We start from the raw sequence: 18,406 nt of genomic DNA, 5'->3' as shown, positions 1-18,406 counted from the left end.
TCAAAGTGCTTCACAGAATAAGAAAGACGTTACAATCACACAAATCAAAACATAAATAATCACAAATAATCATCATAAAATTAACATTAAAACAGAAGAGTGCATAATAAAAACCTTTCAGTCATATGCACGACTTGTGCTATACAAATACACTTGCCTTACCTTGCCACTGCTCCAGGTGGACACAAAATGGCCTCATCACTATAATACAATTGAGCACTTTGTGAATGGGGCGTAGTAACCGACACAGCCCATGATTCCATTAGCTGTGTGTTATAATTGCATTGTTCTGACTGCTGAGCCGGCTGTGCACATGTAATGAATAGAGATTGACTTACTGACCCTCTCCTCCCTTACAGATGTAGCATTATCCAGCAGTCTTCTGTGCCATGACCCCTCCTCGCCGACCCAGGGCTGTTGCTCAGATGGGACGGTTCTGCTCGGGGGCTTTGGGGGTCCTCTTGGTGCTAACCTCACAGTCAGCAGCGTGGAGTATCTAGGACCAGATGAGAACCACCTCTCTCCAGGTACAGTGAAAGTTAATCAAGGCAAAAGAAACAAAGTAGAAATAACACTGTGTTTAGAGTGATGTTAATGAAATTTATATAATGCACACATACACATTACTGTATTACTGTATTACATACTGTATAGTTTTAATAGAGAGAAAGAGGAGGACTGAGAGAAACACTCTGCTGTGTGACCAATAGAGGGCAGCAGAGACAAGGGAATAACATGTACTCCTGGCAAACAGTTGGACGAATCGGCCGTTCAACAGTGATGCAGAGTAAGGTTTCAAATATTGTATGTGTGAGGTTTTAGGAAAAAAAGTCATGTTCATTACTCTCTTAAAGTTACAATGTGTAACCTTCTGGAGGAGGCACGGCGCTACCTGCATGATTCCATGGAAATAGTTATAATTATATTTTGGAACATTCTCCATGGAGATAGATAAAGTTATGCCAAACTATGGAATATTAAAGAAAACAAGCAGGCCAAATAAGAGTCAGGTTTATGCAATAAACACAACCAAAATGGAAACTTGCTTGTATTTAAGTCTATTTGGCTAAAAAAAAAAAAAAAAAAAAAAAAAAAAAAAAAAGACACACAGTGGCTTTAAATACTAATTTAAACAGTGTATAACTAACAATTGTTTATGACAAACTATATTATGTAACAGACAGCGACAGCTTGCTGTAGCTGATAATCGGAGGAGGCGGCACAAAAGGGCTTGAAAACAGTCTGTTACTGTAATAGTAGGATTGTGATGAAAAAATGGCTTTGTCATGTTTCCAGATGGCAGTTTGTAAGCTTAGGTTAGACTGACACACCCAAGTCAAAGTCCATCTCTAAAGAGTACCCGCTCATCATCCCCTCAGTTACACCAAGAGCAGTTTCAGCACTGACTGTAGAGACTGTGCAGATACAAAAAACACAAATGATAATAGAGAAAGAGATTGAAGAGTGGAACTGAACTTAAAACTATAACTTGGCCTTAAAAAAGATGTTATTCTTAGTCTTTTGTTTGGCGTCACTGTGTCGTCATTTATGTCATTAGCCAATGTTAGGCCATATTATTCTGCCCTAGTTCTCTTTGTCTCAGTACTTGCTCTGTGCCTGTTGTAGTGAACAGTCCGCTGCAGGATGGAGGCTGTGTGGAGGAGAACATGGCTCTCCCAGAGGAGGCCCGGGGCGACGAGCTGCACCCGGTGGGAGAGCTCTCCGACGGGCTTCAGGACGGAGCCGAGTCAGGAGAAGATCCAACAGAGCCGGAAATCACAACGGGAACATCACCTCCACAAGTACCTCCCAAATTAGTGTCCCAGCACAGCTCAGGGGATGGTAGGCCTCATTAAATCTAACATCTCACTCATTTTAAAGTATTTTTGAGTCTCTTATTAAATCTCTTTCTCGCTGAAGACCCTGGTCCTATGTCGCTGCCCACACATTTGCCAAACTCCTACCTCCAGCCCAAAGAGCCACCGCCCCGGCCCCCTGAAACCATGGCGACGATGCCCCTGCCTTTAAGAGGGCCCCTGGGCAACCCCTCGGGCTCCCCACACCTCAACATGATCCACCCTCCCATGCCCCCTAGCTGCATCATGGAGGAACTGCAGAGAGCATTCGCTTCTAAGAACAGACAAGAGAGGTGAGACTCAGAACATCACATTATAGAATCACTGCTCTGCTGAGACTGACAAAATTGGTTAAATGGAGTCTGGGATGTTATTACTTTTAATTTGTGTAATTAATTTGAAATGAGCGAATACTAGATTACTACAGGGATGCCAATACATAATGAGACATCACCTGAGTACCTCCCAGAGACTTTTTATTGGGAGGGAAGGGGTTTAGAATTTAAGAAGGAAAATTAACTTCAGATCAGTGAACGTAAGAACAACTAAGACAGTATAAACGTTTTATTTTTTATTTTATTTTTTAACATATTTTGGTCAAACGATAAGGAAACAGAACACATAAAATTAGTTATTGAACATTGGGGAAAAGGGGTGGAACTACGTAAATTTATACTTCTATCCACTCCTTTTTGAACATATATATATATTTACTTACATATAATATTATGAATCCCTATCATCATCATCATATTGGTTGTTTTTTTTATGTGTTTACCTGCATCAGATTATTTTGTCTTCATGGTTTTGTCTTGATACTGCTCCAAAAAAAAAAAAAAAAAAAAAAAAAAAAACAGACTAATTTCAACATTTACTTTTAAATTTTCAACCTAGAATAGTATTTAGGTAGAAGCTATTTGCCTATTTTTGTTTATTCTTGGATTTGTTTATTACTTCTGTTGATGTGAAATGAGTTTGCCAGTTTTTTGGGGTTAATTTGCAAATCTAATATATATTTTTGTTAATATTTCTTATATGTTTTGCTAAATTCTCATAGTTTACCTTAGCACCTTTTCTGTCTCTGGTTTAGTCTGTGGGACGCCTAGCGGACATACTGTAGGTGGGTAGTTCAGATAGACCAGAGTGCACCTGGGTGGGCAGTAAGTTGGTCTTTGTACACGTAAACTTGCTTGTTTGCTGCTCACCTGGAAATAAATCTGTGGAAGTACATGTCTGATTTTATGTTGTACTGCGTAAACCACATTACCATGTCGCCCAAACCGATTCATCGACAATGTATGAAATCATTTTTTACCTTCCCAGTGTCCACGAGGGTTGTGAACAGAGTCTGTGGTGCTCGGACGGCCGGCTGTCCCGCTCCTGCAGCTCGGAGAACCAGCACTCAGGGCCCATGGGCGGGGGACCCATGGGTGGGGGCTGTATGGGGGGGTCGGACTGGCCCAAGAAGGAGGCGGAGGAGAACAAGGAGAACGTTCGGCTGGACCACTGCTTCTCCATCACCTCAGGCCTGCCCTTCGACCTGGACAGCTGGAACGAGTCCGTCATCTCTGGTTTGTATTAAAGGGTTTCAGCTCACTGCTTATATGCGACATTTTGAGGACTTTTCATCATTCAAAAGATGTTTATTCTGCATATTTGTGAAGTGTTCTTTTGATTATGAAAATTAAAATGTTTAGAGTATGCCAGTGTGTTTATGTACCTGTCAATTTTGTATAGACTGAAAATTATCAAAGCTCAATCTTTATTATCAAATTAAAACTATTAGGAATTATACCAAACCCTTTTGTTCACCCCGTATCAGTCGTACAGGCTGAGTCTGTAGCAATAGAAAGTTGAATTTTGTCAAGTGAACAGTTTTCAGAGTGAATCATGTTTTTCCTTTCATTCAAGGAGCTTGTTCAGTTCTGTCACCTGACTCATATTATGCAGTTTATGACTCAAGTGACAGTTTTCACCTTAAGATAGTTTAATGTAATAATAATTGAAAAAAAAACAAAAAAAAACAACAATAATAAAAACAATAATAATAATAATAATGATAATGATAATAATAATAATAATAATAATAATAATAATAATAAACTAAAATAATGATAATAATAATAACGTATCAGATTTATACAGCACTGTTTTGGACACTCAAGGACGCTTTACAGCATTATTCATTCACTCCACACTTGCTGGTACCAAGCTGAAACAGACTGATGGAAGCGAGGCGGCCATTCTGTGCCCACACGCGTGCACACACCACTTTCATACTAGGCAGTGTGGGTGAAGTGCCTTGCCTAAGGACACAACAAACGTTTTTTTGCCACTGACACCCCACTATGGCACCCAATGTTCCCTAAAGTCTCCCATCCAAATACTAACCTTTGACATGCTCGTATGGCCCCAATCAATATATTAATCTAATAACAGATACTTACTGTAAACAACTACGGGTGTCATAGAACTTAGCTTATCCCTTCACGAAGATATTTGAAATGTATTCAGTCAAAAAAAGCAGTACTGTTTAACCACAAGCCTATAATGTTTCACAAAAGAAGCAGTAGCATTCACAGCTTTTACTGTTCATTTTTCTTGTGTGCACTTATCTCTAATACGCAGTGATGTAGTCTGAAAAATATGGCTTTTCGCTGTATTCACACTGCTACAAATGGACTTTGTGTGATTGTTTTGAGTGCGACTTTGCATATTCTGGTAACTCTCGGTGCTATGAACAGCTTTGAGCCTTCACACATCTTTCACAAGTCTCCTATTTGCTGCTAAACTTTTCTCACGTTTGGCGCAGGCACACTTCCTCGCAGGTTAAGGAAGGAGCTGCTGACTGTGAAACTACGAAACCGACCGAGCAAACAGGAGCTGGAGGACAGGAACATTTTCCCAGCACGTAGCGACCAAGAACGCCAAGAAATACGCCAACAGATCGAGATGAAGCTCGCCAAGTAAGTCCTAGTATTCACCATGTGTCCATCCGTGGGTTTGGAGAGACAAAAAACCCACATGGTCAAATAAGGAAGTAAGGAAGTAGCAGTAGTAGTAATTGTTGCTATATTAGTAGTACATTTGGCAGTGCTATTGAAAATGATATTTGGTTGTAACTTACTCCGCCAACGTCATTGTACAAACAAGGAATTTATGCCACAAAACACAATTTCAAAGAAGGCAAAATGGAAATCTTTGAAAGGGTCTGCTGCCTGGGTGTTTCCATGGAGATGTGATTGTCTGTGGCTGTTGGGAATGTTCCAGAGTATGAAATTTTAATGCAAGAAATTACTTTAAAAACATATATACTTATTGAGAGCGGGGTTGCCTTTCCACAGACCTTTCCTGTTACTTGGCTTGGTGGTGTCTCTAGCTTGTCTCCATGAAAATAGACGTTTAAGGCCATACTTTGGAACATTCAAGGGAAAGTAATAGCATGATAAATACGGATTGTCCACAGACCTGTCCTGTAACGTGGCCTCGTGGTGTCTCTAGCTTGTCTCCATGAAAATAGACGTTTAAGGCCATACTGTGGAACATTCTAGACAAAAGTCATCTTTAAAGTACAGACTGTCCACAGACTGCATTTTTGTTATGATATTTTGTGGTAGAAGGTGCAGTTTTATTCTAATTTCCATCAAAGTTGCATAAGCGTTGGCAGTAGGAGGAGGTGGGTGAAGAGATTATCATAGTTGATTTATGCTGCACAGTCTGCTGCTGCGCTGAGCTCCAGGAGAACAGTCAAGAACAGATATTATCCAGACTCTCATGTAACACTTATGAAGTAGTATCAAGTACCCCTTATCTCTCTTCCAACTGTAGATATTACTATGCTGGATATTTATTATTTAAACTGGGCTAGTATATTAAAAGACTAAAAATTACAATAACATAGTTTATTATTGACTTTCCTCTTGTGGATATGTTTTATAGTATTCAAGCAATCTGGAAAAAGCACGTATTCGCCTTGACATTACCTAAATATCCAAGTATCTAAGTATGGAACAAAATACGATTTAATTTTACAGTTTTAAAGAACCACAGCTTCAATTCCATTTAAAATACCTACAGACTTTACTACTAACTCTACTATAAGCCCTCTACCTGTTCCATTGTGAAAATACTTTAAAGCTCCGGTGTGATTGTTCAACTCATTATTGGACAGTTAAGTATTGTAGGCTATAGTTTGAAACAATACAACTCAAAAATTGCAAAGAGTAACAAAAAAAATATCAGTAACTTTCAAATATAACTACATTTAGATGGATGTATACAGTGATGGAAAAATACTGAAAACCGTATTCAATCAGAGTACTGTGTTCTGAATAAATTAAATTCATTTTATTTTTTTAACGCCTACACACAAAAACAAAACAACAGGAAAAATCAGACAAAACAAGAAAAATTGGCCAGGCGAGGAGGAGGGAGGGGGGCGGAGGAGGGCCAGGCGAGGAGGCGGAAGACCAGGCGAGGAGGAGGAGAGCCGGGCGAGGAGGAGAGGGAGGCGGGTGGAGGAGGGCCAGGCGGGGAGGAGGAGAGGGTCCAGCTGTCATACTTTTACCAAGTTGCATTAGATATTAGTGACAAAACTACTACATAGTATCCACGTTATTTTGGAAGTTGCCGTGGGCACCGCCATCGTCATTGGGGTTGTATTATTTTGCCTGGGGCTGACCAGTTTGACGGTAAACAAGTTTTATAGAGACAACAGAGGTGTTTTAAAGCCTCAGTCAATCAGTGCAGTGTTGACGTGTTGGTCGCATGAGCATAGAACATTTTATACAAATCAACCTGCTTTATATCAGATTTTACAAAACTTTTCCCAACTCGTCCATTGAAATGAATCGCTTAACCGGAAATGCCACCACTGCAAAGGTGGATGGGGCGGAATATGGTCATTTACAAACTGCTTTATTTTTGCTGCCCTGTTTTTGATGGATTAACTTATGTCTAATTAGTCTAATTTTTTTTTTTTTCTCACTAAAAATTTGCAGTACAGAGTCAATATTCCACAATAAAGTGCCGCCATGTATTCCTTTTAATTAAAAAAGTAACTGTATTCTGAATACCACCAAATGAAAGAGTATCTAAACCAGAATACGTATTTTCAGTACATGTGTTTTATTACTTCAAAACACTGCTTGTATAATATATTTCGTGACAAACCCATGGCTGTAGGGAGCCATGTTCCCAAAGGCACTGAGCTAAGTACCAGGAAGCTTTTCTTTAAATAAACACTCAGTGTTGTGGAAATTTGTCCACATTACTGGAAAATACCCTCCAATGCCACGCATGTAGTTTTGACATCATTCCCTGTGAGAATAGTACAACGAGGTCTCAAAACATCTTAAAAGCAACAAGTTTTATGAGGACACAAATTCCAGGAAGCCTCTCTACAAGACACAGAAAGACGTTCTGTTTTCTCCACCAATGGAAACGCTCCGAGTTCAGACAGCCCGGGTTTGAATGTGTCATATGACCTCAGCCTTTTCACGCCATTGTCCCAAACAGGGGCTCGCCTTGCTGTTGCATAACCTATAGCTGTATCACTCCTCCTCTTATGTGCTGATCAGAGTTCATTCTTCGAGGCATCTGTGGTATACGATGCACCCAAGATATATTTAGAGTTCTGGGGAAGAATAGAGAGGCGTCATATTCTCAGGCAGGAGGAAATATGGGTGCGAAAAACACTTTGCATATAAGTGCGATGGAGCCTGATGTAGGCTTATGTAAGAGGCTGCAGCACAGTCTATAAACACAGGGGCTGACACAGACTTATGTACCGGTACATGTTTAGTTCCCCTTTTTGTGGTTTAACAGAATGAAAATACAGCACACTTATTAAAATATGCATGCACATAGTCTAAGAATAATAACAACACACTTCCTTTTCCCAGAAGTTCAAAACTGTTTTATAATTTACCACATTATTCATTACATACTCAGTGCTGATGAGCTACAGCTCTACCACTACATTCTACATACTGAGAGAAGGTGCTGAAGTGTCTTGCCCAAGGTCACAGCAACAGTATGCAATAGGCAAGTGGAGTTTGAATCATCAACAAGCGCTTCAACTAGGTCTGTCACGATAACAGAAAAGTGTGGAAAATTACTGAAAGAAATAGAGATGATGAACGAAGAATTTATTCCACTGGCACAATAACGCTTGAATGTCATTATCCTGCCAAAATATTCTCTATAAAAAGTGAATCAGTGAAAAACCAGAGCTGCAGGTACATCGTTTGTATCTATAATGAGTCATAGGATTCAACCCTCTATAGCTCAAATAGAAAAGTAAGAAAATGTTCCTCACTAGTAAAAGATAAAAGTAACTACGATAAATACTGACCACAAAAAATTACCGTTCAATCTATCAATTATTGAACGATAAGTTGATGTACAGTAATTAAGTTTTATAAAATATGCTCCATTTTCGTGATCTGTGCAACAAGTCGGCAAATGTTGACTGCAAACATGAGGAAACCAGCAAACCTTTTTCTCAGCTTCTAACAAGGAGCAGACATTATGTATCACGTTGCCATAGAAACAAATGTACAGTAAAGCTAAAAATAGCAGCGAACATCCGTCTATTTTAATCCAGCTATAAAAAGTGTTATACAACTAAAAAGTCAAAGCAAGTCAGCAAAACAAAACAGAAAGTGTTTACCTGAATCTTGACCAACTGTGCTACTTCTACTATACTGTGCACTATGTAACGTTCCTGATGGAGGGTCTGCCACCTGCTTGTTTCCATGGAGATGCTATTGCTTTGCCTCAAACGTTATACAGCATGGCATTAGACTTATCTATCACCATGGAGATTAACTGGTGACTCCGCCCACAGTGACAATGCTTGTTTTCCAAGGTCTTTCTGCACAATAAAAACACTTGTCGTTGAATAAATGTAAGATAAACAAGTTTAATACCAAACTGTGGCACATTTCAGGCAAAGCTATAACATCTCCATGGAACAAAGTAGGTGGCAGCCCCTCCACCAGAAAAGTTACATAGTGCAGCTTAAAAAAAAAAAAAGAAATATGTGAAAATTTTATGCTATTTTCTGATCTATGTTCGAATGTTTTTTCCTCGTCACAATCAGACCTGGAGTTGTGTTTTGTTTCATTCACACATGTTTAACGCACAAACAGAAAACACTCTGTTCCACCTTGTGATGTCATCATGTGGTAATACAGAAAGTGCTCCACTGTGTTTTTAAACTTCAGACACCTTCACTAGAATCATTTGGTTATTATTTCATCCCTGGAATTGCAAATCTGTACTGAACTAAAGGTAAAAGGAGCTGTTAACTTGAAAACTACCACCACATGACATCACAAGGTTTGGAGATGTAGACAGACTAAGAATAAAGTGTTACTCAAACATGTGTGAATGAAATAAAACACAACTCTATGAATGTTTTTGATGATGTAACAACATTATAACATGGCTTAAATCTCACAAGAGTCAATTTTGTGTAATATAGGACCTTAAAGTGCTAAAAAATGAATGTCAATACAGCAACTTTAATGCAAACCACCGCATATTTAATAACTGTTATATAAGTGCATATTGATCAATACTTTCCTGTGTACTGTACACGCTGTATCATTCCACAAAAACAAAAACAGTCACACCCCCAGTCAGTTTCATAAATAGTCATGACTGCTATATTTAACCACACCCAGCCAATAATTCAATAAAAAAAACTGGACCAGACCAGCCCCTGGGGTCATGCGAGCCTTGAATCCACATATTGCTTTTTCATGTTCACGTATCGCACATTACTGGCACACTGCACCATTTTGGAGGGAAACCCAGTCTAAAAATAGCTCTGGCGTGTAGGAGGACAGCGAGCAGAAAAGAGCTCATTTCCCAGGGGCGTTGGTGCTATACAACAAAACTATCTTTTTTACGGCTGTGGAGCTACTGCACGGCTCTCAGCGTGAATCTAATCGCACATTTCTGAGTTTATGAGTAACTATAGCAGCGACGTCCTGTTGTTCCATTGAGCAGAAAGTCGATTTGATAATGACAGCTCATCTCTTCATTCGGGCTCTGACAGATGACCTTTCTATCTTTAGTCCCTCGCTGTCGGCCGCAGCCCACTGGAGCTGTACTGTTTCTAATTTTAGCCTGTTCAATAATGCACACATAAGCACTCCCTCTCTCCTCGCAAACGTGTTGTGGAGATTTAAACCGGCAGAAATAATCGCTACTGACAACAGACTGAAAGAAACCTCCAGAAAAAAAAAGGGGTTGATAGCGTCTTTGAACAAATGGCAGCTAATACAAAAGAGGAACAAGGCGAAGATCCGCACGCCCACACAACGCTGCTCATCTTTTTTGTGACACTTTCTGACAGGGCTTTGTTTAGTATAACGCTATTTTTTGTTTTGTTTTTTTATGTAGAAACCCTAATGCGTCATTCTCCTGGTATTCTGGGGATACCTTAGAAACCCAATACGGATGTGGGGAAGTGAGGAGTGGGTGAGATGGAGCTGTGAGTCAACTTTTTTGTGCTGAGTTCTCCAAATGAGGCATCCATATTGCAGAGCTGGGATAATGAAGCTGTAATGGGCTCTAATGGCTGCGGTCATATTTTTTTAAATTTGATGATCTCAGATGGAGGATAGGGGATTATTTTACTCTGTTAAGGTTAATCTACTTGGTCTATTTTTGAAATCCAATCGAAGTCTATTTTAAAACTTGATGTTGCTTTTTTTGTATTATTATTGGGGGCTGGGTCTACGAACCTGAAACAACCTGAAACGAATTGACCAGCAGTGCCACAGGTTTTTCAGAATCAGAAAAGGTGTTTTTGCCATTCTCAGCAAAATAAATACTGTATTTTCGGGCCTATAAGTCGCACTTTTTTTCATAGTTTGGCCAGGGGTGCGACTTATTTCACATACTGTATAAATCGCATCTGAGTTTATGTTTTTTTCTTCATTATTATGCATTTTTTGGCTGGTGCGACTTATACTCCAGTGCGACTTATACTCTGGAAAATACGGTACATAAAAACAGAGACGATGTTGAACTTTGTGCCTGTTTTTGTTTACGTGAATAGGCCCAAAATCTATACCAAGGTATGAACCACAAACCTGCTCAAAACATCTGCATTTGGACAGTTCAAATTCCATCTTCTCTAAACATCATTTTCTTAAATGTTTCCCTTCTTTAGAGTAAACAACAAGAGCTTTTTTTAGCTAATACTCCCACTGGAACACGGGAATTGTAATACCACGTGAACCTATTGTCTGAACCACCCACTGAAGCAACCTATTCTGTAAATAGCAGCTCCTGTGAGGGCGCCCCGGTCTCTTTTCGATAGTGAGATCCCCATTAGCGTGTTACTAGGGAGAAAAGACACCGGCGCTGTTGCTACGGTAACGCTGGTCAATAACACAGATCGCTGAATCCACCAGGGCTTTGGCAGTGATTTTCTGTTTCATCTGTTTAAAAGGCAATAGTCAACACTGCAGGACACACTTAGCTTTGTGTTGGTTTGTCTTAAGCACCTGCTGGAAGCGCTTCATACAAACTGCGCTTTGAAAGTGACGGACTTGATCTCAAATGATAAAAGGAGGTTTCACAGAGAGGCAAGGCTTTCCCCGAATGTGATGAAACAGAACTAAGGATAAGGGAAATCAATGTGACAAGTAGTGCCGTCACAAAACTGAAAACGATATGGCTCAGAACTCAATACAAATTTTGCTACCACAGTCAGAGTAAAACTACACAATAGGCCCTTTTTCACGGAGCAGCCTGGCAGGTTCCGGTTCCCTCAAAAAGTGTGAATCCGCTCTTCTCGCTCCATTCATTAAGTATTGGAAATTAGTTGAGTCGTGCTAGAACAAATCAATATTTAAATATCAGTTAAAAAAAAGTAAGGGAAAAAATGTTCTGAATAGTTTTAATATTAAAGAAAGAAATTTTTTTGTGTTGGAAATAATACTCTATAGGCCCTTTTCACGGAGCAGCCTGGCAGGTTCCGGTTCCCTCAAAAAGTGTGAATCCGCTCTTCCCGCTCCATTCATTGTGTCCATTGGAAAGTAGCCGAGTCATGCTAAAATAAATCCATACTTAAATACCAAGAAGCGGACAACAAGTTACAGATAGAGCATCACAGACAGAAAAGACTTTGATTGCAATGTAAATACTTCACCGGAGGAAGCTTCTGTGTTTAGAAAAGTATCTGTTTGTGTCTTGAAGCTAATGCTGATGCTAACTGAAATAAGCAATAGCGCTAGGATTTGGCAAAGAAAAACAATGTTGTTGTGTTCTATTTTGACATTTAGATTAGATTAGCATTAGCTTTGAGAAACAAATGCCTACTTTTACAAACACACAAGTTTCCTGAGGTGAAGCACTTACATCGTCGTAAAGGTCTTAACATGTCGTCTGTGATCATCCATCATCCATAACCTGCTGTCCGCTGTCTGAAAAATATTGATTTATTTTAGGACGACGGCTAAATCCTCAGAGAGAATGAACGGTGCAGGATGAGTGGCTCTGCACTTTTTGAGAAAACAGGAACTAGCCGAGTGACTCCATGACAAGGGCATACAGAATGTAATTTTCAGCACAAAACAGTAGTAGTTTCTTTAATATTAAAACAATTCATAACTTTTTTATGTATCAATACTTGTTTTTCTGTACTGGTTTTTGTATTGTAGCCTATATGAGTATTATTTTTTGACAACCCATTATACGCAATACTCCACATCTCACCATTAAACTCTATTTAGAACAAAATATCTGATAGCTCTAAATAACAAACCCAAGGCATGAACGCTAAATTCACTAATCATCTCAGCCTACGACAAAGAAACACAGCAGCATCACGTGACGAAGAGCGTTAGGGAGTAGTCCAAACTGTCAGGGATAGAAACAAACTAAACCTTGGACTGGAAAATAATCATTAAAATAAATAATCAGAAGACCTGATGAACCTCATTGAACTGAAACCCAAATGCAGCTATCTTTTATCTTTTGAACATTGAGCGAGACCAATCAGATGCTAGAAAAATCTTATCATAGAAGTAACTGATTATAGACAGAGCCACAGATGAATGATTTTAGAAGCAATTTACTCCACAAATAACACAAAAGATTACTGCCCATCACACTCTGAATTTCAATACTTAATGTGGCTTTTTTTCCCCTAATGTGGCTATTGGCCCCTTGTGAAATCCCTATAAGCCAATTAACCTCCTCCTAGAGAAATCATAACTTATTTTTGTTGCGTGTATTTTTGCATTTCTCGGATTCAAATGCCCTAGAGACCATTACTCCATAATTACTCAGAATATTCTTGGATGCCCAGTCGCATGTGCTAATTAACAATGAGCGATTTGTCAGTGACTCATTACAGAGACAGTGTTCGGAGAGGCTAAAAATACCTCCTGCCGTAAATTCCAGTAAACAGTTTTGCTACCTAAGGCTGAAAATAGGTTAAAGGTGTGTGATAAAATGAACAAATCTCTAGCTAGAAAGCACAATGTAAGCTCTCCTGTTAGAGACATACTACTAATTCTCTAAAAACGCCGTAACAAGTTGGTTTATAGACACTGTCCTACTGAACAGAGGGTTCCCTGTTAAACACCATTGCTGACATTGCATACTCATTGTGTCCTTGAGCAAGATATTTAATCTAACCTGCCGATATGTATAGGTTGGTGTGATTGATGGTAGTGGAGCAGATTGATAGCCATTTCTGTGTCAGTCAACCTCAAGGTATTTGTGGCTAAAGAAAAGGTTTGCCGGCGTGATTAAATAGAGGCTGCTATTGGAGAAGCATTAAGTGATTCCTGATATATAGCAAAAGAAAATTCTATTCTATCTACTGCCAAAAGTTTTAGACCGAAGACGTTTTGGCGCTCGTCCAAGTGTCTTCTTCAGTTCTGGTCGGTTTGTTAACTAGGTCAATTGAACTAGTCCTTGAGTCACGGTGTAAACTGACCATAGACCAGTGGCTGTGTGTAAAATTAACTCCAAAAAACAGGGCGAAATTAGTTATCTATAATCTAGTTTACTCAAATACTAAATAAGATATCCAAAATCCTCTCTGTATATTTTTCGTGTCTGATATGTCAAAAAGAAGCAAGAATTTAAACTGCTCTTTTCATGTTTCTGCTTTGAATGTCCCAAAAATTTGACATTTTGGCAGTTTTTCCACGTAAAATCCCTTACTTTTATCTGAAAACAATACATAATGAACAACTTGTCATAAATTTTTTTCTTACATTTATGTGAGTAAACTACAACAGAACTTTCAAATAGATACGTTGAGGTTTAAGATTTTTTCCTATTCAACTGCAGAGTCTCGCCTCAAGCAAACACTAGAACTGCAAACGGCTGCTATTGGAGAAGCATAAAATTAAGTGATTTCTGTGTAGCAAAAAGAAAATTCAATTATATCTACTGACAAAAGTTTTAGAGCGAAGATGTTTTTGTATTCTTCAGTTCCCATCTTTTTGTTAAGTAGGCCAATTGAACTAGTTAACAAACAAGTCTGGACTGTCCTTGAGTTATATTTTCTCATAATCTTTCCTGTACAGACTATTAATTAATGGTCATAGTGGAAAATTTAACCATAGACCAGTGGCTGTGTGTAAAACATTTTTGTTTTTTGGTCCATTTGGTCTCTTGCATACAAGCCTTTATATAGAAACAAAATTTTCCACTCAGCACCGAAATTTGCTTTAATATTTAATTGAATCAATCTGCAGCCTAAGAGTTTCGGGAAGCTGTAACTTCAAAGGCCGTTTTCTCACAATGCATTTCCCCCCATAAGATCACGCCTTAAAGTAGCACCTACAAACACCAAACTATCCATTCTTGTACTAAACAATATATGAAAAGAATCATACAGAAGGAGTTATGAAAGGTTTACCTCCAAAAAATGAGGCAAATCTTCAGTCGGATCTAGTTTACTCAAATACCAAATAAGATATCCAAAATCCTCTCTGCATATTTTGAGTATCTAATATGTCAACAAAAACAAGCAAGAACTTTAAACCTGGCTCTTATCATGTTTCTGCTTTGAATGTCCCAAAACTGGTAAATGTTTTGGCAGTTTTTCCACATAAAATTCCTTACTTTTATCTGAAAACATTACATTTTCTTACATTTATGTGAGTAAACTATAACAGAAGCTTCAAATAGATACCTCTAAGTTTAAGACTTTTTTCCTATTCACCTGCAGTGTCTCGTCTTAAAGCAGACCTCTTCTGCAAAATCGACTTTTCAGAGCTTTTACCAATGTTATCGTTGTTTCCCCGCACCATTTACTCACTCGAAGTTGGGTTTAGACTGATTTATGCGTGTTAGAGCAATCTTTAATCACTTATTTTCCAAGACTAAGACCAAGATTTTGCTGGTTTATTCCCATTTTCACCGCCACAGACACACGCCCACTGCAGTGTTATTTTCTTAACCTGTGATACTCGTAGAAATCAGCAGCATCGATCTTTTGGTACAAATGGAAAAAAAAATCTACTACTCGCTAGCTAAGAAGGGCCAACAGCTTGTAGTAGTGACTTTTTCAGCTCCCATTGGCCATTGCAGTTTTCTAACGCAGAAGTCTTGTTTTTTTAGTTTTTTTAAGTAATTTAAAATGTGCAAATTATAAGTGTCATACATTATAACTATACAACAGACACAAGCACAATAGATGTTCTTTAAACAAACACTATAACTGCAAACCACTGCTACCAAACGGACCCTTTGAACCTGTACCACAAGTTGCGAACCACTGCTGCATAGACTAATTAAAAACAATATTTAGTACCGTTTAAAGAAAGAACAGACTGTGAAATGTATATCTTGGTACATTCTTATTGATCTTTTATCATCTGTATCGTGTTATCCTCACATGTCCTGTCCTGAGAGTGTGACCTAACTTTGAAGTTGTCCGGGACACAACTAGAAAGTGTCCATTTCACTGTTGGGATAAAGGCGCAGAGAGGCCCTGCTGTGACGTGGCATTCTGCCCTTCAGAGGTGGACTAGGGGACGGCTGCATTTATTATTCATACTAAGTCCAGTTCAGACATGGGAGACGTTTTGGTTTGGAAGTCCTTTAGAGGGCTTTGAACCAAGATGCAACTGGACAGACTTAAAACAAACGTTATTTAGGGTTGTAAAGGGGTACGGAAGATGGAGGTGTGCGAGGAGATTTTGTAAATAACAGGACACAGATATAACGCTGATTTACATCTCTCTGAACATTATGTGCTATTGTTGGATACTTGTACAGCTTAATAATTCAAGTTTGTTTCTACAGCAGAGTTAAAGCAACGCCAGCTGCCCAAACTGCTTCACATAAAAGTCAATGAAAACAAATACACAGATAACACGATACATAAGAAAAGAACAATAAAACACCAACATATCCTGTCGGGCTAGTATTAAATGCCAGGGAGGAGAGGTGGGTTCTCAGCCTAGTCTTAAACCGCACCATATATTTACGTCTTGCGTTTATTCAAATACTGGTGTTTTTAATTCTGTAAAATACCTTGAACAATATGCATTTCTGTGTGAGTACCTTGCTGCTGTGGAGTATTCCGGTCAAAGCAATAACATCTCCATGGAAATCCTGCACCAGAAAAGTTACATTGTTTAGTTATAATTTACAGAACAGCCTATAGTCTAGATAGATAGGTAATGATTCGTGATTCATGAGAAGATAACTACCTTCAAGGCCGAGTGTCACAATGACATGAATTACCTAATCTCCCTCCCGCTAAGCGTAATGTTTTATAATCTTATGAAGTTTTCTTGGTCAACCACTGTATTGTTAAAGCTGTCTAAAATTGACTTTACACCTATCCACTGCAAATGGCAAAGAGCATAGGCCCATCTTATTTTTAGGCTGTAAATAAGTCTCACAGTTTCAAGGCAGCGCTGCCATGGTAACCTCATTAAAGTGGCAACAAGTGACAAGATGGAAGAAATGTGTGGGATGGTAATGTCTCCGCAGGGAAGGAACAATATTAGAAAAGCAATATTTATAGGCTGTTTGGATCATAATTTAACAAAATGTATATTGTGCTTTGATATCATTTATATATAAAACGTACAATGGCTGTCTTTTCAAAGTCTTTTCAAAGCGTAATGTGTATGCAGTGTTGCAAATGGGAAAAAAAAGGATTGTTGGAATCACAAATCATAAATGGAATCACGATTGTTTCAAAAATGACTTTCTGTGAAAATTTACCTGTAGAGAAAGTACAGAGCTAATAGATTTTATTACTAATATTTTGTGACACGTATGTTATAAAACCTTATGCAGCAATAATCTGACATTTTAAACAATTAATCGCCCCACTAAATGCTATGTAAAACTGAAGAATATGTGTACAGGCTACATTTTGCATTGGGGTTTAAGATGGGTTTAATGACCATTATTATTTCCAGGGTTTTATTATGCTGCTGTGCTCACTAGATACTTCTCTTTGTCATAGTGGCTCAGTTATTTGCCAAAATGGCTGAAATCCTAAGAAAGCGTGACTTGCAGCCTAATGCAGAGCTCTTACCTCACAGTCATGTGAGCGAGTGTGGTAGTAGCCGAGTGTAGACAGAGCAGCAGAGAGGCAGGCAGGGGCTGGGGATGCCTCTATAGCTCCGCCCATTGCTCATTATGTATGCAGTAACCAGGGAGACTAGGGCAGCCCATCCTCACGACCCACTTCAAAAGCTCCCGGAGCGCAGGAGTCGTAGTAAAAAGCCCGAGCAGCGGCAGAGAGAGGAGCTAGGAGCAGGGGACCAATTCTTCTGTAATGCCTTCACAGCGAGGACGTGCCTTAAAACAGAAGAGATTAGTTCTTTGCTAAAACTATCCAGATGTGGGGAGTGCCTCTGCCCAAGTATCACAGCCGCGCTTTGGATGCGAGGTGGAGACATAGGAGATTCCTTTGCCGGACGCGTACATTTAGGAAAAAAATACAACTCAGGCTATAGAAGTGGGACAGTACCTCCAAGAGTCCAAAATGGTCCAAAACGTGGTTCTGGTGTTTCTCCGCAGGCGGCTGAGCCAGAGACCAAATGTGGAGGAGCTGGAGAGTCGGAACATCCTCAAACGTGAGTAATAAGACAGCTTCTGCAAACTCATATTTTACTACTACAACAGTAAAAGTATATTATGTATGGAGTTAAAATACTACGACTTTGACTGTACTATGGTGGCTAATATGGTGCATAATTCAAAAGCTGAAGTACGCATGGATGCACACTGTTCACTGCATTGAGGTGAACTATGGGGCATTAAAATTGTATGACATTGTTTTGAGACCTATATTTTCTTAAAGCCACACAAATCCAAACTCAACTCAATTAGCTGATAAAATGTGGATTTTTTTAGACAGTAACAGCAGAAACGTAATGCTGTATATTTAAATTTCTGATTTTCACACATTGTTCTTATGTGATTTCAGAGAGGAACGACCAGACAGAACAAGAGGAGAGACGGGAGATTAAACAGAGACTAAATAGAAAGGTAAGACCACCCTGAATTTGAGTAATAACTTGTATACTTGATTA

At 39.0% G+C, this 18,406-nt stretch overlaps 1 protein-coding gene across 1 annotated transcript in view; it reads left to right on the top strand.

The window, feature by feature from the left end:
• The window catches only part of phactr3a (phosphatase and actin regulator 3a), an 80,812-nt gene that overhangs the window by 60,928 nt on the left and 1,478 nt on the right, over window positions 1–18,406 (top strand). The window contains exons 3-9 of the mRNA XM_033970091.2: window positions 360–527; window positions 1,627–1,842; window positions 1,921–2,149; window positions 3,180–3,427; window positions 4,669–4,822; window positions 17,892–17,947; window positions 18,301–18,362. Of these exons, the coding sequence (XP_033825982.1) occupies window positions 360–527; window positions 1,627–1,842; window positions 1,921–2,149; window positions 3,180–3,427; window positions 4,669–4,822; window positions 17,892–17,947; window positions 18,301–18,362 (1,133 nt within the window). The remainder of the gene's footprint in view (window positions 1–359; window positions 528–1,626; window positions 1,843–1,920; window positions 2,150–3,179; window positions 3,428–4,668; window positions 4,823–17,891; window positions 17,948–18,300; window positions 18,363–18,406) is intronic.

Source organism: Periophthalmus magnuspinnatus, chromosome 7, assembly GCF_009829125.3.
Source record: "Periophthalmus magnuspinnatus isolate fPerMag1 chromosome 7, fPerMag1.2.pri, whole genome shotgun sequence".
Lineage (NCBI taxonomy): Eukaryota > Metazoa > Chordata > Actinopteri > Gobiiformes > Gobiidae > Periophthalmus > Periophthalmus magnuspinnatus.
The sequence above is the reverse complement of the archived record's forward strand: the minus strand, read 5'-3'. Positions and strand labels throughout refer to the sequence as shown.